This window comes from Amaranthus tricolor, chromosome 2, assembly GCF_026212465.1.
Source record: "Amaranthus tricolor cultivar Red isolate AtriRed21 chromosome 2, ASM2621246v1, whole genome shotgun sequence".
Lineage (NCBI taxonomy): Eukaryota > Viridiplantae > Streptophyta > Magnoliopsida > Caryophyllales > Amaranthaceae > Amaranthus > Amaranthus tricolor.
Window position 1 is genome coordinate 5462999 of NC_080048.1, and position 18981 is coordinate 5481979.

Here is an 18981-nt window from a genome sequence, read left to right on the forward strand (position 1 = left end):
CCCTTGGTAAAGATATCGGCAGTTTGATATCCAGTTGGAACATGAATAACCTGAACATTACCACTCTGAACCTTTTCATGAACAAAATGAATGTCCATTTCGATATGCTTAATGCGTTGATGATGAACAGGATTTCCCGACAAATAAATAGGACTAACATTGTCATAATAAACAAGAGTGGTTGTGGGAATAGGACAATAAAGCTCAAGAAGCAAGTTACGAATCCAACATGTTTCAGAAATAAAATTTGCAACACCATGATACTCAGCTTCGGCACTAGACTCAGAGACCGTAGGTTGGCGCTTAGCAGACCAAGAGATCAAATTGTCACCGAGAAAAACACAGTAACTAGAAGTGGAACGTCGGGTGTCAGAACAACCGCTCCAATCAGCGTCAGTATAGGATAAGAGAGAAGAAACAGGGGACTCATATAGTTGTAGTCCATGGTCAAGAGTCCCTTGAATGTACCGAAGAATTCTATGAAGAGCAGCCATATGTTCAACTCGAGGATCATGCATAAATAAACAAACTTGTTGAACGACATAAGAAATATCTGGACAAGTAAAAGTAAGATACTATAAGGCCCCGACTAAGTTACGATACAAGGTAGGATTATCATATGGAGACCCAGCATCAGCACAAAGTTTGTTGGATGTAGTAAGAGGCGTAGGAGCAGGTTTACATTGAGACATGGCTGCTTTATCCAGAATTTCAGCAGCATATTTTTTTGACAGAGAAATAGACCTGCAGGAGTAGGAGAAACAACAATACCCAAGAAGGAACTAAGAGGACCTAAGTCCTTCATAGCAAATTCCGAACTTAATTTAGACATAATAGACTGACGGAGAAGATCAGAAGAAGCAGTAAGTATAATATCATCCACGTACAAAAGAAGATAAGGAATATCAGACCCATGACAATAAACAAACAAAGAGTTATCAGAAATGCTATTACGAAAACCAATAGTAGTTAGAAAATCAGAAAACTTTTGATACCAAGCTCGAGGGACGACCTGCTTTAGACCATAAAGAGACTTTCGGAGAAGACGCACATGATCGGGTCGAGTGGGATCACGAAAACCCAATGCATGTACACAGTTTCATTCAAGTGACCATGAAGAAAAGCATTTTTAACATCCAACTGATGAATGAACCAAGATTTAGACAGAGCAATACTCAAAACAATGCGAATAGAAGCAGGTTTGACCACAGGGCTAAAAGTCTCATCACAGTCAATGCCCTCTCTTTGAGACTTGCCATCACCAACAAGACGTGCCTTACAGGGCTCAAAAGAACCATTATACTTAGTTTTCACTCGGAAAGTCCACAAGGAACGAATAACGTTAGCATTCAGAGACCGCGGCACAAGATCCCACGTATTATTCTCAATTAAAGCATCAAATTCTACTTTCATAAATTATTTTCAGTTAGGGTCACGGAGGGTATAGATAGAATTTTTGGGAATAGGAGAGAAGGAAGCGGAAAGCGCGTGAGAAGTGTATTTGGGATTGGGTTTGAAAATGCCATGCTTACTACGCGTGGTCATGTCGGGCGGAGAAGGAGGATTTGGTGATGAGGGGCGATTTAAGGAAGAAAGTGGGCTAGAGGATGGGGTCTGTGATGTGATGGGCTGCATGAGGCAGGTCCATAAGGAAGGGAAATATAAGCTGGAAGGTGGCTAACTGGGCTGCGCCTAGTGTTCTGAGTTTGTAGGGGAGGGTTTGTATCACTAGGGAGACGAGGTCCAGTAGATGAGGGTGGGGGTTAGGAGATGGGTTGTTGCTGTTGGGCTGAAATCGGTGGAGGAATAAATAAGGATTGGGATCATCTAAAAAAAATCATATTATCTAGGAGAGGATTGTGAGGACCGAGAAAAAGGAAAGGAGGCTTCGTCAGAAAGGACATGACGGGAGAGAATTATCTTATGAGAGGAGAGATCATAGCACTTGTAACCACGATGCAAATATGGATATCCCAAAAAGACACATGGAGATGAGCGAGGTTGTAATTATGAATTCTTGTGGAAAAGATAAGAGGAAAAGATAAACACCCAAAAATCCGAAGATGCGTATAGATGGGAGATTTATGATAAAGCAAGTTAAATGACCAAGTAACTTAGAGGGGAGAATGTTTAGGAGATAAGCAGCGGTATTCAAGGCGTGAGGCCAAAAATAAGAAGGAAGGGATGCATGAACAATAATGTACGAATGATATTATTTATTGTGCGAATTTTTCTTTCGAATTTTCCATTTTGGGATGAAGTTTGGGGGCAAGAGAAAAGAAGAGAGATACCCCGAGTAGCACAAAAATGGAGAAAATTTTTATTATCAAATTCACCCCATAATCACATTGAAAAGGTTTGATATTAAGATCAAATTGAGTATTGACAAAGGTGTTAAATTGCACAAAAATATCATACACTTGATATTTACGAAATAACGGAAAAGTCCATAAAAAATTTGTATAATGATCAAGAAAGAGGACATAGTATTTGTAGCCCGAAGGGATTGAAACGGGAGAAGACCATACATCACTATGAATAATATCAAAAGGTTTAGTACTCACAAACTGAGAATTAACAGAAGCTAATCTAACATGTTTACCCAAAGGACAAGAATGACACACAAAAGATTGAGTTTCATTACATTGGATAGAATTAGAAGATAAGGAATGCAAAATGTCATTTCCCGGGTGACCCAAACGGGAATGCCAAATACTAGAAGATAAAAAAGCTGAATGTGGAGAGGACGGGATGGTAGCTCCATGTGTCGAATGGAAAGGGTAAAGATCACCAGTGCTATTAGACCGTAAGAGGATATTTCCCGTGCCCAATTCTTTCACAGAAAAACCAAAAGGATCAAATTCAACTGAAACTTTATTATCAAGAGTAAACTTACGAACAAAGATAAGATTTTTAATGAGTTTAGGGGCATGTAAGACAATTTGAGAGTAAGCGAAAGATTAGAGGGAGAAATGGCTAAATCACCATGACCTTGAACCGGAATCATATTACCATTACCAACAATTATGTGATTATTATGATGATGCTTCAATGGAAAATACTTAAGAAAATTACCTTGAGAGTGAGTCATGCGGGAAGTAGCACCAGTATCATTAACGATGGTCATGGGGCGGGTCTGGCCAGACCCGGATCCAGACCCTTTTATTTTTTATAGATCCAGACTCGGATCCGGACCCTAAGGGTCCAAAATTTTCAGACCTAGACCCAGATGGGTCCTTAATGGGTCTTAAACAAAGTCTCTTTGATTGTCAAAATTGAACCTTTTTCGTGTCTTTTTGTATTTTTGTAAGCAACTATTTATCGTATTACAAATACTTGTTCGAGTCCATGAAATTCAAATACAAAATAATTACTAAAAAGTAAAAAAAATATTTAATTGTATAGGGTCCGAGTCCGGGTCTGAGGAGCGGGTCTAGGGTTTGGGTCTTGAGGTCGGGTCTGGGTCCGAGTCCGGGTTTGCACCTTGAGACTCGGACCCAGACCCGTCAAATATTTTCTGGATCCAGATCCGACCCGGATCCGATGGGTCTCAAAAAATAAGACCCAGACCCTTAAAAAAGGAGCGGCTTCAAGGCGGGTCCAACAGGGTCCTGGACCCATGACCATCCTTAGTATCCATGTAGAAATGTTCATCTGGAGAGGACTAAGAGAGAGTATGCATAGCTTGATTGATATTCGTCAGAAAGTAGTTAGGCGAGGAAGATGACCCGATAAAGAAGTTATGGGCTGGACAAGGCCCAAGGATACCCAGATAGAGTTGGTGGTGGGATGAGTTTTAGGAGAAGCCATGGAAGAAGAGAGGGGGCAGCGGTGAGGGTGGGGAACGGTTGTCTTGGGGAGCAAGGAAGAAAGTAAAAAAGGTTGAGGAGAGGAAAAAGAATTTAAGCTCTTGATACCATGATAGAATTGGTAAAATGATTGGTTGCCATTTCATTTAAAAATGAGAGAATAAATTCAAGAGTAATCTTAGAGAGTAAGGAAACTAGCTACAAGAGTAATCTTGGAGAGTAAGGAAACTAGCTAATTACAAAATAATTACCAAAATATAAAGATTTACAAGATATACATAATATTCTATTCTATTATAATGCAAATAGGAGTATTTTTTTAATGAAAATTTAATAAAACACATAAATAATATATAATCTATTTTATTAATTATAAGTTGGTCCCTATAGATATTATATGACATTTTATAAGTGAGAAGTACTCTTTCTTATCAAAAATAGGAATATAATATAGTGTTCTCTAAGCCTATAGGGATCACGTTGAACCTATTAATAAAACAATAACATCCAACAAAAGGTAGTTTAATTTGATTAGGATCGTCATGTACAAAAAAACATAAGATTCGCACCATTTATAAAAATATATTTTCGCATTTATATATTAAGTAATAGACTATAATTTATGTGGGATATTGAGTTGATGATTATTTCATGACTTTAATATCATGTATAATTAGGCATTATCACGATCCAAGCAAATAAGAATTGTGGCCATAACACACATATTAGCTTATTAATATTAATATAAAATACTCCTATAATTTTCATATTATGCAAGGCTGGTAACAAAATAAGACCAGTTACATTATTTTTGTAAAATGCTACTAATGAATTCTAATTAATAAATAATGCATCATTATTATTTATATTAAATATTAAATATTAATTCCGGATCTTTTACAATATAGTATATGGCTCAAAATTCTTTCTCCATCTTAATCAATTAAAGAGAAAGAGACAGCTACTTAATTAAATATAGTAATACACTTACTAATTATAGTAATCAAATAATAATAGTATTAAAAAAAACATTAATTCAAGGGTTCCTTCCACCACCTCTTCCCCTCTTAGGATCATGCTTAGGATTTGGTCCTGCATAATCGTAGTCTAACTGCACTAGATCAGCTTCTAGAAGTTTCCTTGATTTGATCTTTGGCACTCCATCCTACACCAATATATATAATATAATCAATTATTAATTAATTCATAATAAAAGGGAGGACAAAATCAGACATGTATTATTATTATTATATATATATGCATGCTCATATTTTAGTAGAAAATATTCTATCCATCAAAATAAAAATCATAAACTAGACCAACTATCAAAAAGGAAGAAAAAATAATTTCACAAAAAATTATTATTCTCCGTTTTTAATTAATAACTACACTTGAATAGTTAATACTATTTATTAGTCAACTGCATTTTACAATTTTTTTAATATAAAAAAAATATAATTAAGTAGATCTTGTTTGATTCATATTATTCTATTTTCATTATATTAATTATTTATGATATTTTGTTATGCATATTTATAGATATTTTACGTTAAGATAACATATTAAATAGAGTAAAAGCTAATAGTGTTGCTATTAAAGAAATAAAGGATATTAATATGTAACTAGTAATACCTTGTTGAAGATGTATATATAATTTATATCTTCGATTTTTTTAGAGACCGACTCAACGGAAAAAATGGGAAGAATCATAAGGATGAAAAGGAGCAAAATGAATACTTTGGCATGAGCCATGGTAGATATATTTTTAAGAAATGATCTTGAAGGACAATAAGCTTGCATATGTGAATGACATTAGAGGGAGGACTAAGGGTCCAAATTTATACTAGAAGCATGCTAGGTTAGAAGGAAAATAATGAAGTCATACTTTCTTTGTTGTATAGAATTTTTTTGCCTGTCACATTTAATTTGTATTATATATTAAGGTATTATTTTAATTTTTTATTTATTTTATCTCATTTATAAATTTATTCTCTTTAGTTTTATCATTTAATTTACTATATATATTTGTTTTTTTTTTTTATTTTCTAACTATAAATTAATTTTTAAACAAAAATTTTAGATGCTTTTTGATAGTATTTCATATGGGTAATGAGTAATGCTTGTGTCATCTAACACCCACTAAAAGGCAAAAGAAATTATGATGAAAAATTGCAAAAAATCCCACTATCCTCAAACACCAAAAAAAATCATGTAATAAGTCAACGATTGAGAAAGCACTTATAATAAAATTTTATGTAAAAACATGTTCAATTCTATGCATATAACATGGACAATATCGCATGGTATATATTTTGTTGCATGGCTCACAATTTAGTCAAAAATTTTCCATTTGTAGATTTGACATACTTTTTGGCATAAGTCATTCTGATTTTCGGTATACATTCACGCAACCAAAAATAAAAGAAAATCAAAGGATTCTGAAAAAAATATTGTTTACTCACATGAATTTAAGAGTTTAACACATTTTTTTCTTTAATTAATTTTTATTTTTAACTTTAACAATTTTATTTAGGCGGAGTTTTCTTTACTTTTTAAAATTTATACTCCCTCCGTTCTTTTAAGTCCTTCCACTTTTGGTTTTTTACGCTTATTAAGAAAAACAAAATTTTTTATTGTAATGGGTATTATTATTTTAATTAGATAGTGGTGTAAAGTAATGATTATATTGAAAATATGAGAGAGAAAGTTAAAATAAACAAAATTTAAAGGAAAAAAAATGATTGCAATTAATTGATGAGAGAGAACCGTACAAATACACTTGGAGTAACAAACCCACTAAATTTTCCAAATTAAGAAAGTTTTGGTGGGTTTTCTAAAAAAAGGAGGGAAAATGGCAAAAATCAAAATGGAATTCAACTAACTAATCCAAGAACAAACAATTGCATTGGGCAATTTTTAAGTACATGGATTAATACATTAGATCTATCTAATCAAAGATTACAATTATAATCATCAAAAAAAACCTTCCAAATTCTGTTTTGGGAGTATATAAGTTGTTGAACCAATTATAATCAGAATCATCATCTTCCATTTGTGAACCCAAAAACACCATTGATAGTAAGCTTACCCAGAACACCAAAAACCCATTTATACTAAGCTAAAACAGAACAGCTGTGCACAATACAGTAACCAAAACAGTCCAAACACCATTGCATCATTGCCTAATTATGGCTTCAGGGAGTGAGGATGAACAGGGGGCTTGGTGCTTTACTGCTTTGGATCAAATGCATACGATCCAGAGTCAAGTTCAGAATCAGAAGAAAAACCACAACACATGGAAGAACTACAGGCAGCACAAACGGATCATCATAAATCGAGGCTCAGCAATGAGTTAAGGCATCTTATTTTCCAAGAAATATTGTCACTAAAAATTAGTGACTCACTTCCTCATGGTAGAATCAAACGGATAGCTCAAAAATACGGTTACACTCATAAAACCATAAGAAATTTATGAAAACGAGCAATACGAACCAAAGAAGCAAACAAGCCATACATTGTAGAATCAAAGTATAAAAATTGGGAAGAAATTGTTCGTTTAATTTGGAGACATGACTTTCAATTAAGGCCTTCATTTAATTTAATGATTAGAAGTATAATATGTGATTTTGAGATGATATTTCTTTTATTTATAAAGTGTGTATATTTTGCGTTTTTCAATTGTATGTTGGTATTCATATTAAAGTCAACGTAATTTAACATGGTATAAGAATCAAAAGTTCAATTAAAAATAGAATAGTAGGTCTGAAAGAAATGACGTTTCTATTCTAATTGAATCAATGAATTAAAGATGATTTTGGGATGATATCTTTTTAGCTAAAGGAGTGTGCGCCTCGTATTTTCTCGGTAATATGCTAGTATTCCTAACATTTCCAGTGTGTTTAACATATATTTTTATACTGTACTCCCATTATTCCTCTCGGGATGGCCAGTTACATTTTTGATAATATTTAATACTCCCTTCTTTTCATCTAATGCGTCCATTTGACTTTTTACTATTTTTTAGGTGGTCAAATGGAACCACATGTGAAAGAAAAAGTGTAGTGTTTTTAAATTTTGATAGGGGTAAAGTGGGGTTAATAGTTGTAAAAGTGTGAAAATGTTAAGTTTAGTAAGGTTAAAGTTGGTAAAGTTACATATTCAAAATAGAAATGAGACATTTAAGGTAACTTGACCCAATAAAAAAATAAGACATTTAAGATAAATAGGAGAGGCCGAGGGAGTATATAAGGAATTGTGTTAAAGAATAAAATTAAAAAAAAGTGAAAAGAAAATAAATTGATGAGATTAAAATGAGAGTTGAACATCCCAAAAATAAAGCAAAATCACTATGATAGACTAAAAGTAGTGAACTAATTGAGTGAGACATAATAGAATAATACTTTATTTATATTTTATATTTTAAGTAGTACTTTATTTTTTTAAAGGAACCTAATAATTTATTGATAAAAATATCATACGATATTTACAACAGATTAATAACAACTAATTAATACATAACAGTTTTAATCAAATAAATTTATATGTAGAAAAAGTCACAATACATAACAAGTCCTCTTTCTATCACATTGTTGTTTGATATAGCCTCCTCCGAGGGGGTCTTTAGATCTGGTGTGGCTTTGAAATAGAGATAAGTTTAATACTATTGACTGTATTAGCAGAACTGACACTCATGATAACTTAATGTACTTTTTTACCATTGAATTGATAACAAGACTCCAACTCTCACTATAAGAGACTTTAAAACCAATATATGGGTAGCTCGAATCAAATAAATGCATAAAATAACTATATAATTTAGAAAAAATAGATTTTATTTGTAACTAAAAATGAAAAAAGCAAAATTAAAGAGATTGAAGATTTACCATTAATAATAAGATTGATAGTAGTCCAAAGTTAACAATAGAGGCTAAGTTTTTTTAAATTAAAAAAAAAAGAGAAGAGGGCTAGATCAACTTATATTTTAAGAAGTATTCATCAAAAAGTATCTTTTTATTTTTGTTGAGTAAAGATTTTGTGATAAAAATTATTCTACTTGTCTTATGTAGTTATGTACTTTTTTCGTTTTATAGTATTTGCTACTGATAATGATATTTTCCTACACAATATGTAGCACTCAGTAGCAAGTATTATAGAACGGAGTAAAGTATCTCACTATTTGATAAAAGTATTGAATTCTACTTACGCTACTAGCTCCCTCCCCGTCAGGCCGTCACGCTAAACTCTTCATGAATTAGGGAACATTTTTCATTTAAAAACAATATTTTATGGTGCAATTGATTAATATTTTTTGATATTATATGTATTCTGTTGATAACATTTGCAGCATATTGTGTTATAACGTTATTAGTCAAAATGTTATTTAAATATATATAATATAAATATAAATATTTAAATTAGTGTAATAAATCAGGAAAAACATTAAAGTTATGATGATTGTTTTCCTATAAATTATTGTTCATAAAAAATGATAATCTTACCAAGGGAGATTTATTATTTCTTATTTTATATGAGAGCAAATTTATTGTTAAGACTTAAAAATGACAACTTTTAGTGTTGATTTTCTCAAAAAGAACCAACTTTTCTTCCAAGGCAACTACTACATGTTAAAAGAATGAGTTTTTTATTTTACTACTTTGAGATAAGAGTTTAGCTACCTTAGATTTCTCATCTTCCACTTTTTTAAGCTGTGCCCATATTAAATAAGTTTGAAAATATTCAAGTGTCACAATAAAAAAAAAAATATTCAAATGATATTTATTTATTGGCCATAAAAATTGATATGGCATTTGATATTGACTAATATCTTTACCATTAAAGTATATTTGACTACTATTTATTTATAGTTAAATTGAGTAAAGTATAATATATTGTTGTCAATTTTCAAATTTATTTGTGGCTTTATTTTTTATGTCATATATTTATATATATTAATGCTAAAAAACCGTACATTGCAGAAATTTCTACACTAGTATGTTATAAAGAAAAATAGATTCGTAAAACACAATATGACGAAAGATAATGAGTTAAATGAGTATATTTAGGGACAATGGTTAGAGAAAAATTGAGGACTCTATTAAAGTATAATTAAGAAAAATTAGATTTTAGTATGTGTATTAATACTCCATAGCTAGCAATGATAAGGACTTAAATCCAACATTTACAATTGTCAATTGATTAGACAGTTCACCATAAATCCACAATGTATAAAGCATGAATTTGACTTAATTGATTAGGACAAAAAGTTAATGGATAATAATCATGGTTTAAAAGGCTAGCTGTCTTGCTAATGATGGTATTTAAAGGGTCATTATCAAGTTGATTAAGGAGTTTAATTTAGACATTAGAATTATTTGAACCAAAAACTTAGTATACTAATAGTTAGTGATGGCCACGGTTCGGGTTGGACCGGTTACGGTTCCAAACGCTTCCTTGGCGGTTCATGAGGCGGTTCCAACTCGCGGGTCGGACCATTGGTTTCATTTTTATTTTTCCTTTAAATATAATATAAAAATACTATAATAATGCGGACGTACCTTTGATGATTACTTGATTATTAGCAAAACTCATTGTTTGTCATCGTTATTAAAATATTTACTAAAAAGAATGAAAAAAATAAATCAATAAGAAACGATAAAGATGATTAATAAAAAAAGAGGGAGAAAATGGACTTGAACCTAGTATCCGAAGGAATAGTAAGTTGCCTACGTATCCCGAAGGAATCAAAGCCCACGTAGTTCTTTGTCATACCTTTTATTTGTAGTTGTTGAATGTTGATTGATCGTTGTTTGATTGATCCTATTCGTCTTCGTCATCATCATCTGGTTGGTTAGATGCTTCCGCTGACTCTCCTCCTGACGATGATGCAGATGTATCCACCATCATCCATGGATCATCATCGCCTTGATCATCATCGTTCTTCAGTCATTGTGTTCGAAGCTCTACTTGATCCCAATCTTTCTTGCAAACACATATTTGAATACTATGTGGAGCAAGACGAGATCTCTTTCGTCTAAAACTCTTTTACCTGCACTAAAAGCAGACTCCGACGCAATCGTAGAAGCAGGTTTTACAAAGATATCCTTTGCAATTCTCGATAATATGGGAAATTTTATGGATTTTTCTTTCCACCATTCTAAAATATTATAGCTACCTTGGTCAATTTCAAAGTGACGTTTAAGATAATTATCTAATTCTAAATATGAAGTGGAGGGTGAAGAAGAAGATGATTCTACAAAACTATCATCTTGGCTTATTATGTAAGCTATTACAGAATTATAATAAGTGGAACGTGCCGAGACGCTAGCACGCCTAGACATATCGCGACTTGGGTTATATACACTAGCATAGTAATCATAAAGTTCTGCTAAAAGTTTTTTTACAAGTTCCAACATAATTATGTACATCACTAGGCGGGCGATCTAACGATTGGTAGTAAAATCCATAGTAAGGAGTTCTGTCTTAAAACATGGGTCTAAAATTGTCGCAATTTCATAAATAAAAGGAAAATCAGTAAAATATGTCTTCCACTTGTCCATCATATCTGCAATAATCGGCTTTAAATATGTGTTAGTATCATCATGCGAATGTTTAAGAAGATGATAAAAAATAGTAATACATTCACTTATTACTAAGTGGACGTTTGGTTCGTAAACATATGAAAAAATCTTAGTTGCGTGGTCATACGCTTCTAATATTTTCTGTACACCTATAGCTAGTTCCCATGTGTCATCACTTATATAGCTATCTGTACACTCACTATAAAGTTGTGTTATAACTGGACGATAAGCAATCGCTTTTTTTAATAAATCGTGGGTTGAGCCCCAACGTGTAGGAGTATCTAATGACCAATACACTTTTTTTAGTTGATAATGGTCACATAATTGCTTATATCTTCTCTTTACCTGTCCAACTCTAAGCCATTTCACTATGTCTCTAATGGGATCTAATATAATAAATCACTTAATTGTTTAATACCTACTTGGAAAGATAAGTTTACTATATGAGCACAACAACGTACGTGTAATAATCTACCCTCAAGGATAATACTAAAGGCAAGTTCATTATACAAAAGTTCGATGCATTTAATGTTGGCGGTTGCATTATCGGTAGAACAACAAAATATCTTATCTAACAAGTTCTATTCTTTACATATCTCTATTAATCTGTATTTTATGTTATCACCCGTATGTCTTTCGAGCATTACCTCAAAAGAAATTATTTTTTTTTGAATAATCCAATTTTGATCTATCCAATGTGGTGTTACACACATATAAGCTTCTAAATGTAGGGGAGCAGACCAAATATCAGTTGTTATTCTAACCCTACCATTAAAAGATTTAAACATTTCTACTAATTCATAACAGATTGATTCATATAATTTAATTGTGCGTCGTTTAAGAGTGTTTCTAGGGATTGCTCTATATTGTGGTTGCAAAGTTTTTCTAGTGTAATGCTCGTATGTCCTACTTTCACCATGGTTAAATGGCAATTCATTACAAATTACATATTTAGAAAATTCATCAATCATATCATTACGATTATATTTAAAAGGCATACCTTCGCTGGGAATGTCCCACTGTCGGCTTCCACTTGTGGTCCCGTTGCTGCTTGCTTCATGAGTTTCTTTTGTGATTCCATGCTTCTTTGCCAAATGTTTGTTAAAAGATCCCGCACCCCCACCTAACACGTGTTCACAAAACACAATAAATGAATTTTTAATACATTCTTGGTTTATAAAATATGCATATCATGTATGTATAAAAACTTAAAAAGTATTAACCTCTGATGAAATTGTATGAAACTAAGGGATTTACTCCTTGACTTTCACAAATTTGACAAGTGCATAAGAAAACATTTGGATTGTCGATTGGTTCTTTTGTAAAATACGACCACACATATGAAACAGCTCTACCACTAGTAGGTGGCATTGCCGGAAAAGGTTGTCTTACTGGTTCATCTTCATCTAAATTTAAATATAAAGACATACTCAAATACCACAATATATAAATAAATAATAATTTAAAATTTAATCAATTTGAAGAATAAAATTATAAAACTAACCGATAGTTTGGAAATTGACTCGTTTACCACGAGCTTGTCTTTGTTGTTGTTGTTGTTGTAGTTGTTCTTCATGTGATCTTGTTGATGACTGTCGAGATCTATGTATCCCAATAGGGGTCGTTGGTTTCTCTTCTTGTTCTTCTTCTTCATCAATTTGTATTTCTCTTTCCACTTCTTCTGCATAATCGTGTAATTCTTGGTCGTACCCTTCTGGATAATTTGGTTCATAATTATAATTACTAATCGAAGGTGTTATTCATACCGACGGAGTTGAAGTGGCCTTTCTTTTGGAGCTAGAACCTCCCAATGATTTTTCCACTTTTGTAACTTATTTAGAAGCTTTTTTCAAAAAATAAGACATGATAATATTGAAATAATAATGGAATTAAGAAATAAATAAATAATTAATAGACTAATTATGTAATTAACTAAATTAAGAAATACTTAAAAGACTAATTATGTAATTAAGAGAATAATTGCGTAATTAAGTAATTAAGTAGAGAGAGTAGGAGAAGAGATGAGTTGTGAATGAAAATGATTGAAAGTGATGTGTGTTTATAGTAAAAATCACAACGGCTAGTTAACGACTACTTTCTCGGACGATTCCGGTTTCGATTCCAAGGAACCGTTGTGCCGGTTCACCCGGACCGGTTCCGGTTCCAGTTCTAAGGAACCGATGGGCCGGTTCACCCGGTCTGGTTCCGGTTCCAAGGAACCGGTGAACCGGCTTGCAGTTCTTAGGTTCGGTTCAAGCAATTTTTTCCGGCGGTTTCACGGATCTGGAAAGCTTTTTTCCGGCGGTTTCACGGTTCCGCAGTTCGGGCCGGTTCAGAACCTGTCGCGAACGGTTCTGGTTTCGGGACGGTTTCAAGCGGTTCGGTTCCGAGTAACCCGCTCCGTGGCCATCACTACTAACAGTATTGTTTGATTTTGAAGTGACCTGTCAATCAAAATCATATACCACCAAAAGCACAAAATCACTCACGTCAAAATTCGAAATGACACTTATTAAGGGCATAGAAAATTAGTATATTGTAAATATAGGTGTTCAAAACAGACCTAAAATCTGATATTTATCAAATTTTGTAATTGGACTTGATTTTTAATCCGTCTTTAAAAATGAATTTACAATTATATAAAAACTAACATAAATACAATAGCCGATTTTAAACCAACCTAAAACACGTAACCAGAAATCAACACAACTCATAGTTGTGAATTGTATGATGCAAGTCCAACTAACGTATAGTACCCCTACATATCATGTTGGTTTAGTGTTATACTCCTATACAGTTCTAATTTCAAGAGAAATTCATAGTTTTACCAAATTTATATGGAAAAAGTTTATGCCATTGAAATCTTGTCTAGTGGCAAACTTTAGATATTCGATGTATTTGATCCCATCATCCCATGTTTTATGTTTTCCTTGCTATAGTTTAAGTATATGCTAACTTAAGTTTTATAAGGCCAATACTTTAGTAAATGAAGTAGAGATTATTAGCTATTATAAGAATAAGTTCGAGTCTGTTTAGATTATAATTCTAATTATTTAAATAAAATTTTTAATAATATGATTGAACAAGTGTGATTTGAGTGTTGTTTGGCTTAGTTATGATGTTACAAAATATTTGAAGTGTAGAAGAATTTTAGACTCTAACATGGTGTGATAAGTTTTATGACATGTGCTTTGTATGGTAAAGGGACACCCCAAGACTTGACAATGGAATGCATATGCTTGGTGTGCAAGGAGCAAGAGTGGAGTGTTTGAGATTGGTTTAGGCTTGCTAGTCAAGGCAAATAGTACATTAGCTATATTTGTTAGGATGCTTTGGGGAAAAAAAGGGACCATTGAGTTTTGTGGAGAGCAAAGAAATGAAGCAAACTGAAGCTGAAACATAGGTGCTCATTCGAGCACTATATGTGCTCGTTCGAGCATCCTGATCCAGGCCCGTTCTAATGCATGTATTCGGTTTGTGCTCATTAATCGTGTCAACTCTATCTTTGCCCACACACACACACACACACACATATATATATATATATATACATACATATATATATATATATATATATATACATATATATATATATATATATATATATATATATATATATATATATATATACATATACATATATATATATATACATATATATATATATATATATATACACACACACACACATATATATATATATATATATATATATATATATATATATATATATATATATATATATATATATATATATATATATATATATTTTGTTGTATATGTAACTGTAGAGCCAAGTTAAATTCTTGAATCATCCATATTCTTTCCTTAACATACTTAAAATTCTATATTCCAATCATTAGCTCAAATATGTACTTCATAGATGTAATTCTTTTAACTTGTATAGAATTTATAGCTCCTATATGCTTTAAACATATAATGAATATACTAGTCTCGAATGGTAAATGTAGTCTAATGGTAAACAACCTTAAATCATAGTGTTAAAGTTTACATTAGTTTTTCATGCTTAAAATCATCTTAATATTTGCAGATGACCATGTTTTATTAGTGCATCTTTAACACATGATCTTCAATTGTTCCTGGCACCTTTAGGTTTCGCTTTCGCTCTTGTTAGGCCTCTCTAACAATTATTTTTTGTCACATAATATTGAAAAAATAGCAATTAAATTGGGTCAGTTTACATGTAGATAATAGTATTTAGCACCTTCTATACCAATATCATAAATTCACCCTAGAAATTGACAGATGAGATTTTTATAAGATGAAATTTATAGTGACACTGTTATCTACAAAAGATAAGATCATATCCAAGCTTTAAAATATGATGAATATGTTCAAATTTGAATAGCTCTTTCAGGGGTAAAAGAGAGAGATGTCCTATAATTTGATTGCAACATCAACTTTCAACGTTAAAAAAAAAAAGTAAAACATAAAAAGTATGTGAAATTGAAAAAAAAAAAAAAAAAAAGAAGGTGCTATGGTAGTTAGAAGTGAAACAATTGTTATATAATGGTTTATTCTTTCGAATTTGCTATTAAAAATAAAATTTTGTGAAGAAAATTTAATATTTTGAGTACTTACTTTAAGGGGATAGAAAAAGTAATTTTAACATATAGTTTGGATGTTATGCCACAAGCATTTTAAAGCATTTTCTTTACGATTTTATTATAAAACTCTCATATTTCTTTGATAGAACATACAAAAATTTCCTTATGCTTGATAATTTTTAGTTGTATTTTTAAATTTATAAATGATTATGAAGAATTTCATTTATTTTGTAAGGTGATTTTCAAGATTTTTTTAATTATAGGATAGGATAAGGAAAAGAGTGTTTTATGAAAAAGAATGGAAAATTCCATATGATGACCCTAAGTTTTTTGCTTTTCCATAAATGTTGTTTTTAAATTCGTATGGTGACCTTAAGCTTTTAATTTTTTCATATGATAAACAAAATGTAAAATTTTTGGTTAAATTAAGTATTTATTTCGAAATATATAGTCAATTAGGGTGATTACGATGTTCGTTTTGTGAAAAAGTTGTTAGTACATTTGGGTAAAAATAGCGTAAAGTTAATAAAAAAAACTTTCATTTAATCTATCACATGGAAAAATTTGAAGATTAAAATCATCACATGAATTAAAAAAAAAATTTATCTATTATGTAAAAAAGCTAAAATTCAGAGTTACCACAAAGAATGACTTATTGATTATTACAATATCAAAATGTGATTAATCAACCAACGATAAAAAAAAAAAAAAAAGTGGGCGAAAGTCACTTACAATCCATCTTATAATAAAGCAAATTCTATAAAAAGAAATCATACGATCCATTTTCAAATTTAAAAAAAGTCAATTAAATAAAACAACTCAAATAACAAAATAAAAATAAATCAAAAAAACATAGAATAGAAGTAACATTTGTGGTAAGGTTTGAAGAAAAGGAGAAGAGGTGCAAGGTCACTAGAAAAATGCAGTAATTGGGGTGCACTATTTTAGTTGGGTTGCTGTGCACTCATCAGTCAATAGTCAGCACTGTACTATACAGTATAGAGTACTGTAGAGTACAGTATTGTGCAAAATACAGACTTTATAACATGTGAATTATGATAGTGATTTATACATTTTTTGTTAAAGGCACCTTTCATAGATCATCATCATTCTATACAACTACAAGTCAATTTCTTCTTTTTATATATTTTTTTATTAGTCACATTGTGAGGCTCTTGAACAAACAAATCTCTTTCTAATTCTTAGTTTTCTGTCTTCTTATTACCACCGGATCTTATCTAATGTTAGGCTAGTGATTCCGTAATTCTCTCTGATTTCGTATGTTCTTTTTAAATAGAATTTACGAATTTAGTGTCAAATTCTAACTATGATTTCTCATCGATCTATAAAAAAGACATATTTATATGGAATCTTGTTATATTCATTTTGATGTATACTTTCTAAATATCAACATTTTAGAATTTTAAACACTCACAATTAAAATTATTTGATTTTAAAATTTATATTAGGATCTGTAAAAAAAATAAATGAAAAAAGCATTTGAAAACAAAGAGAGTACTTTCTAAATTCCACCAAATTTGCCCCATTGACATTTGATTAGAAACCAAGAAAAAAAGACTTAGAAAAATATGTGAATAAGATGATAAAGAAAGTTAATTGTATGGATAAGAATTGAAAAATGATATGGATAATGGATATAATCCGATAAATCTGATTTCCGATTTTATAAAGGATCTTGCTAATGGACATTCTCAGAAGGCCAGAACGTTTGTTAGTAATTTAAAAAACTGGTCAAAAAGTAGTCAAGTCTGTGTTCGCTGTTAGTAACAGCGAACAAAAGCAGACATGTTCAAAGCAGGTCAAACCTTTTGTTCTCTATTACTAACAGCGAACAAAGGCTTGACCTGCTTTGACCAGGTTTTTTGTTCGTTGTTAGTAACAGCGAACATATATGTTGACTTTTTTACCAAAGTCTTTGTTCGCTATCATTAACAACGAACAAACCCTTGATATAAATTTCAGCACATACATTATTCGTTGTTGATAACAGTGAGTATATATCAAACCTAGCTTTGGAGGCAAACACGTTTATTTCGGGATTAAAATTTGCCCAAAGCTTGATTGTTGACTATTTTTGTTAAATAGTCTTATTTTTTTCAAAATTTTCACTAGACTCCACTAATATATTCTTTGATAGAATGAGCTGAAAACTCAAAATTAAAATATCTATAAACGGACATATACTAAAATGGCCATCATTTCTATTTTGGTTTTACTCTACATTTTATAACATTTATATTATAATATAATATGAACACCATTTCTTTTAATTCTTGTTTATGTATATTCTTAATAATTATGCAATAGTATATTGTTGCAAACTCTTAGGTACGGCGCGAGCATTACAAAACCCCTAGGATTGTATTGGAAACAAAAACTCCTAATTTAAATTGTAAATTTTAATTACGAAATTATTAAGGAAAAATTTGTGAATGATAAAGTTTGACAAGTCATTCTCAAATTACATCTTGTCATTCTCAAAAAAAATTCTTAACTTCACCTACTTTTAAACATTGTCGGAATCGGCTTAAATCCAAAATTAAATTTCATTAATTTGTCAAACATTAAATTTTAACAAATTTTAGATTTCTAAATGAAATTATCGATTTATTTCATTCTCAACGCAACTTATTCAGTTTAAATTTTAAGGTTAAAACATTCGATTACACCTAATTCCAAATGATATACAGACAGTAAGAGAATCCTCGTTTAATCTAATATTACACTAAAAACAAAGTTATTAAAATCGAAATTCTACTTAGAATCGTTTAAAGAGATAGAATCGGATAGAATCGAATCGATAACGTTGAATCGTAGAATCATTCGATCCTATAAACTTAAATGTGTTAATATTTAGTGCCTAGTATTAATTAATCATTTTAAAAATTTAAACTTGTAAATAAAAGTTTTTTGAGTTATTTTCTAAGAATTAAATGCAAAAACATACAATAATTGATTTTAAATGAAATATCGATAAAAAATTTTATTGTTTTTAAATTATGATTA

General features: G+C 31.0%; 1 protein-coding gene across 1 annotated transcript; it reads right to left on the reverse strand.

Annotated features, from left to right (window-relative positions):
- Positions 1 to 4635: 4635 nt before the first annotated feature.
- LOC130806294 (uncharacterized) lies at positions 4636 to 5679 on the reverse strand. Its single transcript, XM_057671307.1, has 2 exons — positions 5442 to 5679; positions 4636 to 4974 (listed from the first exon to the last, which is right to left on the reverse strand). Exons 1-2 carry the CDS (start codon positions 5607 to 5609, stop codon positions 4846 to 4848), a joined length of 297 nt encoding a protein of 98 aa, XP_057527290.1. The 5' UTR covers positions 5610 to 5679; the 3' UTR covers positions 4636 to 4845.
- Between the last annotated feature and the right edge of the window lie 13302 nt (positions 5680 to 18981).